The sequence below is a fragment of the Crinia signifera genome, chromosome 11, assembly GCF_055691185.1.
Source record: "Crinia signifera chromosome 11, ASM5569118v1, whole genome shotgun sequence".
Taxonomy (NCBI): domain Eukaryota; kingdom Metazoa; phylum Chordata; class Amphibia; order Anura; family Myobatrachidae; genus Crinia; species Crinia signifera.
The window spans coordinates 89482838-89499571 of record NC_139227.1 but is presented as its reverse complement, the minus strand read 5'-3'; the positions used below and the strand labels follow the sequence as shown (position 1 = coordinate 89499571).

At 44.0% G+C, this 16734-nt stretch overlaps 1 protein-coding gene across 13 annotated transcripts in view; it reads left to right on the top strand.

The window, feature by feature from the left end:
* Window positions 1-16734, top strand: part of LOC146046377 (myelin regulatory factor-like) — a 170791-nt gene that overhangs the window by 105140 nt on the left and 48917 nt on the right. For 11 of the 13 annotated variants that reach the window (XM_083165645.1, XM_083165648.1, XM_083165646.1 and 8 more), the window contains 3 exons: window positions 3881-3965; window positions 11282-11593; window positions 14209-14270. In XM_083165645.1, coding sequence (XP_083021771.1) covers window positions 3881-3965; window positions 11282-11593; window positions 14209-14270 — 459 coding nt within the window. Of the gene's footprint in view, window positions 1-3880; window positions 3966-11281; window positions 11594-14208; window positions 14271-14383; window positions 14624-16734 lie in introns of those variants that run through there. The other 2 variants (XM_083165652.1, XM_083165651.1) reach the window with 2 other exon arrangements.

Sequence of the window (16734 nt, the reverse complement as noted above, 5' to 3'; positions counted from 1 at the left end):
TCTGTGTGTACGCACCATGGAAAGCATCGGCAGCACGTGTGGCACTAGGTTTCGGGATCACAAATAACGGCAGGACACAATTGCTTCTACAGATACTGGCACATTTAGAGTGACGTAGCCAGAAACAAATATGTTTTCTTTTCCTTCCATGTGCCTTTACCTCCTCAGCTGCTCCCTTGCTTTGTGTTGGCAAACTATGAAGCACATTTTCCACTGCCCATGTGGGGGAGACGACACATGTTTTCTGTAAAGTGAGTGGTATCCAAGGCTGGCACACGCCCTATAGGGCTGTAAGCATCCCACACACCGGAGAACGATAAAACAGAGCACATTGTAGCAACAAGAGAGTGAAAACACAGACTGTGAATAAGGGGGGTCTAGAGGATTCTAACTGAACAGTAATAATATTGCCGATAAAAAGAACTAAAGGGATATAAATGTATTTATTTAGTACCAATGTAGTACAAGCATTAGGTTGACAATGAGAAGGTCTTTCAAGTTTTGTGTTCCGAAATTCGACGTATGTTGACATGGACACTGTATCAGTGTATCAATTGTAAGTTCTAGAAGGGACATTTCTATATTGACTGTTCAGGTTGTAAGTAGCTACGGCTACATGGTCCATTAATAGACTTCATTTAAGTATACATTTTTTTTTTTTTTATTATGGCTTTGTCTTAGGGATGGCCATCGTTGCCATTGCCATCAATGTTTCCATCAATGGCAAAAGTGCTATTGGCCATCGATAGTATAGTACTATTCAATGGATGACCATCGATGTTTTTACATATCGAAGGTCATCCATTTTCTTTGATCGATTGGTCTGTGGACCAAAGAAAATACGGAGGCGGGTCTTCACGGTTGTGCCGGGAGCGGAGCTATGCTTTGTGTCCTGGCACTTTGGGGATAAAGCAAAAGCGAAACTATTTGTTTAAGCTTGACATCAATGGTGGGAAATCATCTAGGTCACCCCCATCGATGGCAAAACTATTCAACATCAGCCGTAAACCATCAATGATGGCCATCCCTACTTTGTCTTTGACTTGTCTTAACCTCTTGGCCTTATCATGTGACTTTGTCATGTGACTTGGGTCTGACTTGTAAGATTTAGTGATTAGCCTTCATTGTTTGTTTGTTTTTAAAAGCAATGTGGGGCAGATAATGGGCGGGATGCACCAAACCAAAAATATGGTAAAAACCCTGTTATCTGGTTTTTACCGCATTTTCATATGCAAAAAAACCCGCACACCGGGTTCTTACTGTGGGGGTATAGCCAGCAAAATATGGCAATACCCTATAGAATCCTATGGGCTTCTTAATGCGACCACCCCCACGGACCACCCACCGACCCCCCCTTACCTTTGTCCAAACAGCACAATGTTGTGCTACCCGGACCATTGACCTCCTCCTACCTGCACTATACACCCTCTTCTGGGTACAGGAGGAGGAGGAGAGCCTGTCCCGCAGCTCTCTGTCCCTTGTAATAATTATCACATGTGCTAGTGCATATGCGATAATTACAGTATCTCTGCAGTAGCCGGTGATGTACGGCGAAGTGGAGGCGTGGATGTTAGAGCATCCATTCCTGCCCAATATTTCCAGTTACATAACCCAAGAGGTCCTCTTGCAGGACCTTTTTTTACTGTGTGTTTGATCAGCCATGAATATAGAAATAAAAGGTAGGGAAGAATAAATCCATTTTTGTTTTCAGCCACAGTATAAAGAATGAAATATTTTTTACAACGAAACCAATGGATAAGGGACCGTGGACAGATGTTGCTTTTTTTTTTTTTTTTTTTACAAGATTTATCAAACCTTTTAAATAGGTAAATTGGAGGTGTTGTCCTTCTAACCCAATCAAGTTCTAGCTACAGTACCATTTAGTAAGTAAGTTTTATTTATATAGCGCACTTTCTCCAACAGGACTCCTACATTCTATAAAATGTCAGTTAGAACCTGATTGAATGCAAAAGCAACATCTCTGCTTTCCCCTTAAGAAGTATTGATAAATCTGTCCCTTTATGAAAATATGGATTTTGCATCATGCAGTGCCTTTTAAGTGGTTTAACCCTTTGAGTGCCAATATCTCTGTGAGACATCTTCAAAATATCCACAAAAAATACCAGCGTCGCTCACATTTGTTATATAAATTCAAAATATTAAAAATGTTGCAGGTCAAAAAAAAATTATATTTCATACAAAAGGTCAACATTACAGGTCATTATAATGAATAATATTGCTTGCTTTGCAATTTCCCCACCTATTTTGACAAATTCACTTGACACTCAAAGGGTTAATGATTTAGGCTCTCCCGCCTCTTTCATAATTAAGCATGAGACCTGGGGATGTGAAAGGAAGAGGTAATAATTTTAATTAAAAAATTTAAAATATTTGCACAATAAAAAATGTCATGTCTCTAACCTCTGTTTTTGTGGCACATATTTATTATTACAGATCTTAGTTACCTCCATCGCTCATGGATAACTTGATTTCATTTTTATATTTGGTAGAAGTGGGGAATCTTTTTTTTTTCCCCATTAATGTGATTGTTTTTTGACTAGGCTGGGGCCAGGGTTTCCACCTGTCAATTACTTTATTTCTGTGGCTAAATACAGATCAAACCACAGGTCCAATAGGTTGGGATGGTATCCGTAGATGGCTTGTCCATAACTGCCAGCTAGTGAATTTTGTATCTCCGTTATATCATTCATTCCAAAATAATAGATACACAACATTCTGTTCATATCGGTTAAGCCTACAACAATGTCTGCCTGGACTGTGTGAAGGCACCAAGTGGACTATAAAGTTATTGAGATGAAAATAAGGTACTTATGTAGTATCTGGGCTGCCGATTTTTTGATTGTATGCCTTAAGTTAAGGCATACAATCAGATGCGATGCGATGCGATATCGCATCGCATCGCATCGGATGCGATGACCCGATTTTTCCATAGGAATCAATGTTAAAATGATTCCTATGGAAAAATGGGTCCTTTTCATACCCCTACTATCCAAGTGGGCATGGAGTTGGATATAAACCTGTGGCGAGCGTAGCGAGCCACCGAGCCCGAAGCGTGGCGAGCGAAGCGAGCCCCGCGAGGGGACGGTATTCGTCCCCTCGCGGGGCTCGCTTCGCTCGCCACGCTTCGGGCTCGGTGGCTCGCTACGCTCGCCACAGGTTTATATCCAACTCCATGCCCACTTGGATAGTAGGGGTATGAAAAGGACCCATTTTTCCCATTGAATTCCATGTTAAAATGGACTCAGTCCATTTTAACATTGATTCCTATGGAAAAATCGGGTCATCGCATCGCATCGCATCGAATCGCATGGTCGCATGCGATGCGATGCGATCTCCCGATCCGACCCGATTTAGAAATCGGCAGCCCAGATACTACATAAGTACCGAAAATAAAAATGATATGTTCTGTCTTGTAAATGGTCTGCAGAAGCTATTGTTAATGGGGCCACCACCGCCGCTGATTAGCTGTTGCTGCCGGCCGCCGGGACCAGCAGAGCTTCCTGCTGTCTGCAATCCTGGCGCTCCTCCGGCTCCTGTTATAATGTCATTTGCAAAATGGCTGCCCCCCTCACAGCAGACGGTTATTAAGGATGCTAGAGGCGGCGACCTCCTCTTCCATCCTAAAAGACCGTCTGCTCTAAGGCAGTGGCCATTTTGCAAGTGACATTCTAACAGGAGGACCTTCTGGTCCCGACAGGCCGACAACGAACTAGGCGGTGGTAGATGCAGCCGTAAGGGGGGAGGAGGGGCGCACATATTTTAGTGGCAGGGGGGCGCCCAAATTGTAGTTATGCCACTGTATAAATGGTACTTGTGTGTGTATAGAAACGTCTCACCCCTCTTTCTATCCTTGTTACAGGACATGATCTTAACGGAGCTCTGGAGCCATCAATTGATACGAGTATCCTAGAGGAATACATCAGCAAAGAGGACTCTTCAGAAATGTGAGTACACCGCCAAAAGTTTTATACACTATTGCATTCTATTTACTAGATATAGGGGGGCAAATGGTGTGAGAATCAGAAAGTAAGAGATTTTGGGAGAGTTTTCCAATTTTTTTAAAGCGGCAATCTATTACATGGCAAAATCAACCTGGTATTTCAGTGTAAATAATTGCCGCTTTAAAAATATAATAATGGGAAAATTCTCCAAAAATCTCCCACTTTCCGATTCTCAGACCCTATTACATTTGATCCCAGGTCTCTTTATAACATCAGCTTGAGACATAGGTCCAGTCTCATGCAGTTTCCTGTTGCCAGACTCAGGCTTCAATAAGAGCCTGTCCAGGCACAGAGCTGGAAGCAGTGTGATCAGTGTCGGATTAATATCTCATGGGGGCCCAGGGCTGTGGCCACTACATGCCACCCCCCAAATGATGTGCGAACACTGAGACCAGGAGTCCACACACATATACAGTACACACCGCCAGCAGCCGTCTGGTGCAGGGCCCCACACTGCATGAAGAGAGAAGACTCTAGGCCGCCAGGAAGGGCTGGCTGAGCGCTGTCCAGCATGCATCCATAGAAATGTGCAAAATAGGCTACAATTGGATAACACCATCTGGAGTTGACATTATCCTGGGCACAGCAGCCCCCATAGAAACCATGTGCTAAGTGTAACATGCTCACCTCGCACAATTCCTGTTCTCACTTCACGTCATCCCTGTACTTAGCACAAGTTCTATCCCTGCATAAATATGGTTGCTCCATTATTTGTCACTGTGCTTGCAGTAATGCCATATAATCTCTCTATAATAACAGTTCTGGTCGGCGCTTTAAATGAGTGGATTAAAGAGAAAGCCCTCCATAACGGTTTAATGGTGTCCACAGTCACATGATGGATAAACTACTTACACTGTGCCTGCTGCAGTGGCTTACATAATAACTGTTGTGTGCTGCTCTGTATTAACTATAATGGGTGATATTGGCATCTATTTATCAAAGCCTTAATGGTGTATAACAAAATGGTATTAACCAGTGATGTAGTCAGGAGAGGTGGAGCCCATACACTTATGAGATATTGCATGCAATCATTAGATTTCGACCACATCTGTTCAAATAATTGTATGCACTTTGCAATGCGCGGGCCCGCCGGTCGAATGTTGCGTCGATAGATAGAATGTGCTGCACATAATATCTATCGAATTGCACGAGCGATCGCATGTGGGGTTTTTTACTACATGCGATCGCTCGAGTGCATTCTGTGGGTGCGGGGCAGAGGGAACGCTTTAGTTTGAGGAGAGGGGGCTGGCGGTGTCCATCTGTGTAGTTTAGCGCTGTGAAGGAGCGCTAGCGGGCAGCGAGGCTCAGCGGTGGTGGCAGAATTTGAAAAAACTATTTAAAACACCGGACGGCCCTCTTATTGTCTGACCTCTCTCGATCAGAGGACCGCCCAGTGTTTTATAAAAAAAAAAAAAAGAATTTGCCTGCTGTGCTGAACCCTGCTGGAGTTCCACGCATCTCGTTATGTTGTGTACCTGCCGGATACTGATATAGTAAGATCGACATGACTTAAGGACGACACGGGCCAAGGTCGACATGGGTTTAGGTCGACAGTCATTAGGTCGGCATGAGTTTTTCACTGTTTTTTTACCCGAATGTGGACATGGACACAGTTGGAGTTGAACTGCAGCCTCTCGGATCGCTCGTTTCGCTCGCAATGCTTCCGGCACGGTGCCTCGCTGCGCTCGGCACACTATTTTATTCTCCCACCACGCCCTAGTGGATGGTAGGGCATGAAATTGCCTGTCGGAACATGTCGGCTCCAAAAACAGGGAAAAACTCATGTCGACCTAATGACTGCCGACCTAAACCCATGTCGACCTTGGCCCATGTCGACCTTGGGGCCAGTCGACCCTCCGGGGTCGACCTAATGACTGTAGACCTAAAGCTGTGCTTAGATTTTTCCCTGTTTTCGATTCGATTTTGCTTATAGAAGCAAAATCAAATCCACATCGAATGGTTTTAGGACATGCATCTGCATTCGATTCGATGCGCGCTCCCGTTTTCCCAAAATCGAATAGAAAAATCTACTGTGCAGCCAAGGAAATCTCGAATTCGATCCAGTAAATCGAATGAGTACATTGTGTCTACATTGAGAAATCGAAATCGAATCGAATGCAAAAGTACAGATCTAATGCCAAATCGAATGGGATGATCTAATGCCAGATCTAATAGAAAATCGAATCTAACATAAAATCTAAAGCCAATCTAAGCGTGTGTACAGGGCTTAAGTCTGATCTGACAGATGACCGTTTCCCCCAGGCATGCTATCTGGTCTAAAGTTCTGTACACACGCTTGAGGTGTGTATACACGGTAAGATGTGCCTTAAGATCCTATCCACGATCCGATCAGATAGGATCGTGGATAGGATCTTAAGGCACATCCGATTTGCATCCTATCTTGACTATATAGTGCAGATCTGCACTATATAAACAAGGCAGCCAAGACTTTCTGGCTTCCGATACGTGAACGCGCATCGGGATCGGATCGGGATCGCAAGGGTTAAAACCCTTGCGATTTGCATCCGATTCCGATGCCGATCCGATGTTGACTATATCGTCAACATCGGAAAGGAAATCGGACCAAGTGTACACAGCATTAGATTTGCTTTAGATTTGATGTTAGATTTGATTTTCTATTAGATCTGGCATTAGATCATCCCATTCGATTTGGCATTAGATCTGTACTTTTGCTTTCGATTTCACAGTGTAGGCACAATGTACTCATTCGATTTACTGGATCGAATTCCAGATTTCCTTGGCTGCACAGTAGATTTTTCTATTAGATTTTGAGAAAACGGGAGCGCGCATCGAATCGAATGCAGATCGAAAGTGTCCTAAAAACCATTCGATGTGGATTCGATTTTGCGGTACTCTTTACCTAGAAGGGCGCCAACGATCAAAATCGTGGTCATCGCGGGTAAAAATCGCGGTGATCGCGGTAATCGCGGGCATCGCGGGTAAAATTGGATGGTCGCGATGCCCGCGATCACCGCGATTTTCCCATAGGGAACAATGTTAAAAAAGCTGATTGACCGCGATTTCACTGTTAAATGGCTCAATTGACCCGATTTGGCCATATTAACCCTGAATTAGGCCCAATTAACCCTTAAATGTCCCCCCCAATTTTTGACGCCACCCCACGATCCACGCCAACCCGAAGCGTGGCGAGCGCAGCGAGCCCGCGAGGGGCGGCGGTACGCGTCCTCCGACCTTTTCATGCCCTACTATCCACGTCGGCGTGGTGTGAGAATAGAATAGTGTGGCGAGCGCAGCGAGCCACCGAGCCCGAAGCGTGGCGAGCGCAGCGAGCCCCGCGAGGGGACGCGGATACCTTCACAGGTAGACGCGTCCCCTCGCGGGCTTCACAGGTGTCCGGGTCGCCACGGACACCTGTGAAGCCCGCGAGGGGACGCGTATAACTGTGAAGGTATCCGCGTCCCCTCGCGGGGCTCGCTGCGCTCGCCACGCTTCGGGCTCGGTGGCTCGCTGCGCTCGCCACACTATTCTATTCTCACACCACGCCGACGTGGATAGTAGGGCATGAAAAGGTCGGAGGACGCGTACCGCCGCCCCTCGCGGGCTCGCTGCACTCGCCACGCTTCGGGTTGGCGTGGATCGTGGGGTGGCGTCAAAAATTGGGGGGGACATTTAAGGGTTAATGGGCTCTGTGGCCCATTTAACATTCATTCCTATGGCCAAATCGGGTGGATTGAGGCATTTAACACTAAAATCGGGTCCATCGCGGCTTTTAACATTGCTTCCTATGGGAAATCGGGAGCATCGCGTCGCGGGCATCGCGGGTACGTTTATGGCCGGCCGCGACGCGACCGACACGATTTTCATGTTTTACATTGATTTCAATGGGAAATCGCGGGCATCGCGTCGGTCGCGTCGCGGCCATACATAAATGTACCCGCGATGCCCGCGACGGGCGCCGTACTAAGTAAAGAGTACCGATTTTGCTTCTATAAGCAAAATTGAATCGAAAAAATCTAAGCGTGTGTACACAGCTTAAAGCTCACAGCAGACTGTGCTTTTAAAGGTGAGCAGTTACCAACACACCTGTCACTAATCATCTAGGGAAATGGTTAACATCAGCTATGCACTATAGGTTAAAACAGGGTGCATGAGAGAATGTGACCGCAATAAGACTAATTAAAAAATTAATCTAATAAACAATATACACTAAACATCAGCACTCACCTTTCCTAGTTTTGGGGTGCCCTATGGCTTGTGACCACATTGTTTAAACAGAAATTATAGGGGGCTCTGCACTCACTAAATTAACTGATATTAATAAATATATTATTATTATTGTGGCATTTGCGTAGTAATGGCTTTCTTCTTGCGACTCGACCATGCAGCCCATTTTTCTTCAAATGCCTCCTTATTGTGCATCTTGAAACAACCACACCACTTTTATTCAGAGTCCTGTATTTCAGCTGAAGTTATTTGTGGATTTTTCTTTGCATCCTGAACAATTTTCCTGGCAGTTGTGGCTGAAATTTTTGTTGGTCTACCTGACCGTGATTTGGTTTCCACCAAATCCCTCATTTTCCACTTCTTATTTAGAGTTTGAACACTGCTGATTGGCATTCTCAATTGCTTGGATATCTTTTGTGTACATGTTATTAGGCCAAAATCTCCAGGGTATGTAAACTTTTGACCAGGGTCATTTGGGTAGTTTCTGTTGTCATCATGATTTAACACAGTTGTTTGACAATAAATGGCTTCACCCAACCACTAAACACAAATTCTGCTAGGGTATGTAAACTTATAAGCACAACTATATACATATAGCCCCCCCTCCCCCAATCCCCCCATAAGAATCCTGCGTTTCCCACTGCTCCCACAATCCAAAAATATACTGGTACTGTAGGTTAATTGGCTTCCAACAAAAATATTAACCCAAGAGTGAATGTTTGTGTATATGTGGTAGGGAATATAGATTGTAAGCTCTCTAAAGTGCTATGCGTGCGCTATATAAGAAGCTGTTAATAAATAAATAAAATAATAAAAATGTTTGCATATTTCTGAATCAATCCTCGAGGCAAGGGCATTTTGTATATAGAAGGTGCCCTCTTGTGGCCAAACTACATTTCTGTTGTTTCTCTTTCTATCATGTGTCAATAGTAAAATAACAATGTACTGTATATGGTATTTATTTACCTAGTCTTTGCACTGTGTGCCTGGTATTCCCCATGTTACTATTATCTACTGTATGTGTATATATATATATATATATAGAGAGAGGTGTAACTGTGAATTGACAAAAGAGTAAGGGCGGGATGTATTAACATACATCGCCGCCTGGCTGCCACGATGCCAGCGCATATGTACTAACATATGCGGCTGGCATCGCGGTGCGGTGATGGAGGCCCCCCGCGATACCTGTAATGTGGTGTGCAGGGGGTCTCCGTCACCTCCCTGCCGCCTCCTGCTGCCTTCACGCCGGGGCAGCTTAGCGTGGCTGTCCCCGGCGCCTCCTCCTCCCCCTGCAGCCGGGAGGACGTCCGGCTGTGTTGCTAGGGGGAGGAAGGGTTTACCTTCTGGGGTCCTGGAGGACCTGCAGGAAGGTAAGCTGGAGGGAGGGGGAGGGGGAGAGGGGAGGCGGCGGGGTTGCGGCAGAGGCGGCGAGCGGCGAAAAGAAGCCCATAGGCTTCTATAGGGTATCGCCACCCAAAGGTGGATATACACTAGTATGCGGTAACGTGGCAGCGGGTTATTAGTACAAATGAAAATGCGATAAAACAGGGGTTTTACCGCATTTTCGACTTAATACATCCCGCCCTAAGTCAATATATGCTTCAACTCATACTCCTGGTATATTTATGTGTGTGAAGGTCAGATCAGCATACACCAGGAGTATATTACATGAACACATGTCTCAGTGAATCCACATTTGGCAATTCTTCTGTTTAACCGTATGAGTGCCAACATTGCTGTGAGCGATCCTCAAAATATCCGCTAAAAATGCCAGCGCCGCTCACAGCGACTGTTCTTTTTTTGACTTGGTTGTATTTGTATTTATTTGAACTAACAGAACAGTCGCTGTGAGCGGCACTGGCATTTTTAGCGGATATTTTGAGGATTTCTCGCAGCAACGTTGGCACTCAAATGTTTATTGTATTGGCATTCATTCCTCCGTTAGTATATTTTGTAGCCCAGGTAAATGGAACACATTCATTTGAAATCATCTGTTAATATTTGGTGTATTCAATTCAAATTGACAAGTTGTTGCTGCCGTCTCCATATTATACTGTAGCTGACTTGTGCAAATAGATATGAGATTAATGATGTTATGCTATCAATCCCGGGCATTGCCAGGACAACCTGGCACGCACAAGTTTCCTATGTCCAATATCCCTATTTTATACTTCTAATAAAAGCTTGTATCATGTTTGCATTCTACATTTGACTAGCACACGCGTGATTGGTGTTGCTGCTTAATATATATATATATATATATATATATATATATATATATATATATACACACATAGTATGTGTATATATATATATATATATATATATATATATATACATATACAGTATGTATATATATATACAGTATGTATATATATATACAGTATGTATATATATATTTATTATGGGATGTTGCTATGGGCAACCAATCAGATCTATTATCTTCAACAACAGGGGTAGGCAATAAGCGGCCTTACAGCTGTTGATGAACTACACATCCCAGCATGCCTTACCTTACTTTTGCTATTTGGCCATGATGATGCAAGGCATGCTGGGAAGTGTAGTTCATCAACAGCTGGAGGGTCACTTATTGCCACCCCTGTTCTAGAAGGAGCTAAATAAGAAGTAGAATCTGATTGGTTGCCAATAGCAACATCCTATCTTCAATAGAACTCTCATCTTGGTAAAGAAATCTCAAAGGGTTTAATTGGATATTATTTCTCATTGAATTGTTAGGCCTAATTATTGTTAATATTGATTAAGGACAGAAAATATTTGCATCCCTTATACAAAAAAGACTGCTACATTTAAAGGCCAATTATATAAATCTAACTCTCTGCACATTTTACTTCAGCAGCCCCACCTGCAGTGCATATGGTTTTGTCCATTAGAGAGAGATTGTGCCTTTGCCAGTGAACCAGAATAACCCCCTATGGGTATCTTCGTCATTTACCTATACAGGATATTTGACAGTGAACTCTGTGACATATGGTTGTGCATGTATTTGTGTTCATGATTTTCAGACCTGTTTCTTACTGTGTTGCAAACAGCTGCTTTCCGGAAATCCCCCCTTCTTCTGGCTATGCAAACTCCGGTCAGCCCTGCAATTCTTCCGCAGTCCACCTTCCTGGCATCCTTTCCAATATAGGCCATGCAGGACCATCCGGCTCAGGCGGGGTCCTCCACATGGGTCAGCAAATGCCAGTGCGGCCTGGTATGGGTGGCACATGCGGAGGGCCACCATTCCAGCCACATCTCAACAGTGCCATGGTCAATCCCAAAGGATACCCTGCACCCACCATGTGCATGGGTGGGCCCAGTCTACCCATCAAAGCAGAACCTAAAACCAGCTATGCAGCCGGGTAAGTAACTACGAGAGCAGAGAATTAGGGCCGGATGTACTAAGCTTCAAAACTGATAAAATGCAGAGTAATAAACCTCCAGCCAATCAGCTCCTACCTGCCATGTCACAGACTGTGTTTGAAAAATGTCAGGCAGGAGCTGATTGGCTGGTTGTTTATCACTCTCCATTTTATCACTTTTGAAGCTTAGTGCATCTGGCCCCTCAGTAGGAAGAAAGCAAAGCTAGGAGGACAAACAGTTTTAGAAACCATATTGTTTACCTATTGTCTGACAGTGGAAGCAGCCATTTTGTTAGGCTGAACCAATGCTTATAACAATGCTGCTATTTATTTCACAGTCACTAGGGGGTAGATTAACCAGCAGCCAATTAGATTTTGTCTGTGATTTATCTTGTGCATTCTTGAAAATGATAGGCAGCAGTGGGTTGCTATGGGCAACACCACTTTTCAGATTTAGAAGCTATTGTAAATCTGCCCCTTGTTTTGAGGCATAATAAGGCCTTGGTAATGTCACTGGTTTCTAGCCTGGTCACATGTCACACGCACTGTGGCTGCTTATCACCAGAAATCACTTTTGTTCCAATACACTTATGTTCTTCTGTTTAACCCTTTGAGTGCCAACGTCGCTGTGAGAGATGTGCAAAATATCCGCTCAAAATGCCGGGGTCGAAGTCGAGGAATACGAATCACTTTAGTTATTGCAGCCAAATGATCTGAAGTCAATTAATTGAATTTTTGTGAAACATTGCGCCAAGAAAAGAACAGTCGCTGTGAGCGGCGCTGGCATTTTTAGCGGATATTTTGCATGTCTCCCACAGCAACGTTGACACCCGAAGGGTTAAGGTTTAGCGTGCTATAGGGTTATTATACTACTTTGATGTTTGATGGCTGTTGAGTTTATATATCGCTGAAGCAACATGGGCTGAACTAATATTTAAGGGAAAGCAGCCTAAGAATTCACATGGAGCCAGTAGTGGATTGATAAGCTGCATTCATAGGAACCTTGGTTCAGCCCATAGACTGTCTGTATCCACACTGAGTAAATGGCGTGTGAACTGCTTAACAAGCACATTCTTAGCCTTAGAATATAGATAAGTTCAGCTCTGTCATTCAGAATCACAGTAACGAATACTGTATGCCCAAGGTTTTCATTTTTTGAAGCTCTTTTGAATTATTTTGACTTGAATGCAGACGCGCAGACCACCGGAATATCCTCAACATGATTTCTGGGGTCGTGTTTAACCCTCCTACTGTGTCCAATGCATCTGCATTTAAAAATCTTGAGCAATTGAAGAACCTTAACCCTTTAAGTGCCAAGTGAGTTAAAATGAGTGTAATAATTGCCAAGCAAACATTTTTTATTCATCATAATGACCCGTAATGTTTGCCTTATATAGGAAATATAACATTTTTTTACGCAAGATTTTTTTTTATTTGAATTTATATAACAAATGTGAGCGACGCTGGCATTTTTAGCGGATATTTTGGTCATCTCTTACAGAGATATTGGCACTCAAAGGGTTAAGAATGGCAGAGAACTGAGTGGGGTTAGGCTGGCAACGGCACCCGATTTAACCAGATTTTGCACCCTTTGCAGGGCTGAATTCATTTAAAATTGCTTGCAACTCTATGGAGCAGCACGTGCTTTTAGGTGAAGTCAGTCCACCGTAAAGTGTGTCCAGTGCTGTGATGATTTGCACTTGTGAATCTTCCGCAGCTAAAAGGATTGACCCCACAGTCTGGTTGTCAGGTCTGACATCAGGAATTTTGGGGCCCGGACTGGAAATGAGCCCCGGGCCCCAAACCCCCCCCTCCTCCCCCTCCTCACTTGACTTACCGTAACCCGGCTCCTGCTCCCCATGTCCTCTTCCGCTGAGCTGCAGCCCGGAGTTCCCGGAGCGGAGGCTTCTTCAACCCATGATGCCGGTGGCTAATTAAAATGCAGCACCGGCTGGTGAGCCATTCAGAGCAAGCGTACCGGCGGCTGCTCTGATTGGCTGCCGGTAAGCAAGCTTTGATTGGCTCAAAAGCCGGTGCAGCATTTTAATTGCCCGCCGTCATCCCGGGTTGAATAAGCCTGCACTCCGGGACCCGCTTTCAGTGCTTTGTTCAGTGCAGCAGAGGCAGTCGGGGGGGGGGGGGGGGGGGTTTGCAGTGGGCAAAATGAGCTGCCCGTGCCCTTGCAGAGGACAGGGCCCGGACCAGCTGTAGCCACAGCACCCCCTATTGGCGGCCCTGCTTGTTGTTATGCTGCAGGGGGGAATGAAACATTCCCGGTACCTTTTGATATTGTTTCCCACCCTACAAACAGTATTTAAAATAGGGTGACTAGTGATCAATTTACTGACGCTTCTAAAAATGAAAAGTGACATTTCCCATAACAACCAATCCGATTATATCTATCCTATTTCTATTGCATACTAGAAAATTATAGACAGAATTTGATTGGTTGCTATGCGCAATATCACCTCTTTTCATTTTTAGAGGCGTCAGTAAATTTAACCCCGTAGAGTTTAAACCAGTGGCTGAACCGGCCACGTCGTCTGTAAGCTAATAACAAAATATGAATCGTGCCGGAGATCACAGTATAACAGTTTCTTCTTCCTACTCCTCAGCACTTTACCTGACTCTCCCCCAGACTCCGGATCAGAGGCGTACTCCCCCCAGCAGCTGAATGGTAAGTGCCTGTACGTTATTTCCCCTCCTTCATCAGTAGTTGTATCCAGCTGGTGTTATTGGTCAGGAAAGAGAGGAGGTAAGAAACTTGCCAGAGATAAACAGTGGATATAAATACATAGGCTATACTATTATATGTACGAATGGGTGAGAAATGAAAGCATGACTGGACAAGGAGAGCTAAAGGAGAATCAGAATACTGAGGGAGCATGAGGAGGAAAATTCCAGTCCCTGATAAAGAATAAAGGTGAAAATCAGATGATGGAAAACCTGACGCTGAGGGAATGGATCAAGTAAAGGTGCAAGAAATGAGCAATGTGGATTGCAAGGAGAAATAAGATCAGGTGCGAAGAGGTGAGAAGCTGTGGAAGGGGAGGGTGGTAGTGAAAGTATAGGATTGACTGGGGTATTAATGTAGAGGGTTTGAAAGTAAGGAGGGACCTGCAGAGGAAAGTTAAAGGGGTAGAAGAGAGGGAGGATCAACAGTACAGCAAAGGTAGAACCCAGCATTAAATAATCTAAAGAACATGGAATGGGGGAGTGGACAGAGGACAACCGGTGAGAGATCTAAATAAGTTGTTTATGTGGGTGTGATGGATAATGGTATCTCGTGGTCATTATACGGCCATAGGAGAGACTCTCAGCTCATTATTGCTTAGTGTCTGTGTTCTTCATGGAGTTAAAGGGCTGGGAGTGTGGGTGTGACAGGTGGGAGTGATCAGCACAGGTGTATCTGGCATGTGGGGGTACAAGGCATGGAGTATCACAGGTGAGATTGTATAGACGGGTGTATAGGTAACTGTAGGAAAAGTCCCTGTGTATTCAGGCTTGGATCTTTGTTTATCACTGCAAAGAAATGTCTGGAATTCTTGTCCTGCCCCTCCCTAAATTTATCAGGAGAAATGGTCTGGCCCCACACACATTCCCGCTGCCAAACGTATTCTCCCCACCACAATGTACAATGCTTCTTACTTCTTCTTCTAGTTTTGTGGGGTTTTTTTTTTTGGTAATACAGGTTGAGTACCCCTTATCCAAAATGCTCGAGACCAGAAGAATTTTGTATAATGGATTATTCCATATTTCGGAATATTTTTATATTTGAATAAGGTATCTTGATGTATCTGACATTTATGTTGTATATGCAGGGCAAACATGAAAACATTAAGCATGAAACAAAGTTTGTGTACAGTCCCAGACACTGCATGTGAATGCCAAGCAATCATGTCCTTGCACATATTTAGTGCCCATTAAATGTTATTTCCCCGGTAGTGCCAGTTACAGATGTACCCAGTAGGTTTTTAGCAAAAGAAAAAAAGTACATTCTGGAGACTTTGGTTTTTAGAATAATTTGGATAACGAATATTTGGATAAGGGATACTCAACCTGTATATAATATTGTTAAAAATGTTTTATATCTCTGATGCCCCTTTCAGCCCGCAGTTTTTACCCGTTATTTTGCCGTTTTTTTTACCATTTTAAAATGGTAATTTGTGCAGTCTGAAAGGTGCAGAGTGAATTTACCGGTTCCATTGAACTGGTATTTCTAAACGGTAATAAAGCAGGGTCGTACCCCTTTTTTTCATCCACTGTTTTCTATGGGTTAAAACGGGTTCAGTGTTGTGAAAACAAAAACTGCACTGAAATACTGTTTAAAGACATGCGGTGTGAAAGGGGTTTTAGCTGGCAGACCCGTTTTTAGAAACCTTTTAAAATGCCTGGTCAAAGCCAGTTTTGCGGTCTGAAAGCAGCATTATTGAGTAGGCAATAGGTGTTATCTGATCTGTACATACTGAATTAACCTTGTTCTGGTCTCTATAGGTTGAAGTGATTTAGATAATAAAAATGATAATACAAATTGTGCAGATGTTACAGTGATGTAAATGTTATACTACCCTGTGCAAACTGATCGCACAGTACAAATACTAGTCAAACTATGGGGAAAAGGGGGGGTATTCAATCACTAACCTATTCAATGCTGCCGTTCACGACAGGTTGCACATACGAGTTTGTATCACCTGCTCTCAACTGTGGGTGGAGTTGGTGAGGTTTGCTGCAGAGTATATTGTTCACTAATGTGGTATGCATTGTAATGCACAAGGCTTGGGTCAAATGCAATTACTGTTACAGAAACTGTAGCACAATATACAATTGCATAGATAAAGTACACAAAACACAGTGGTGAAGAACTGGTTCACAGGTATGTATGTGACCCCATCTTACAGTCTTGATGGTGGTGATGATACTTGGGGTAGGTATCACTGTGGGGGTACTTAAGGTATCCGATAGTTCTTGGGAGCTCTGTGTTGGGGGGGGGGGGGGGGCTGGCATCCCAAGATCTATAGATCCAAGTTGGATCCTCCCATAAGCACCATGATATCTACTCCAAGAATCTCCGCCACCAGTACAACTGTAAGATTCCAGGACACTTGTTACTGTATTACATTTACTGTATTTGTATTAGACCC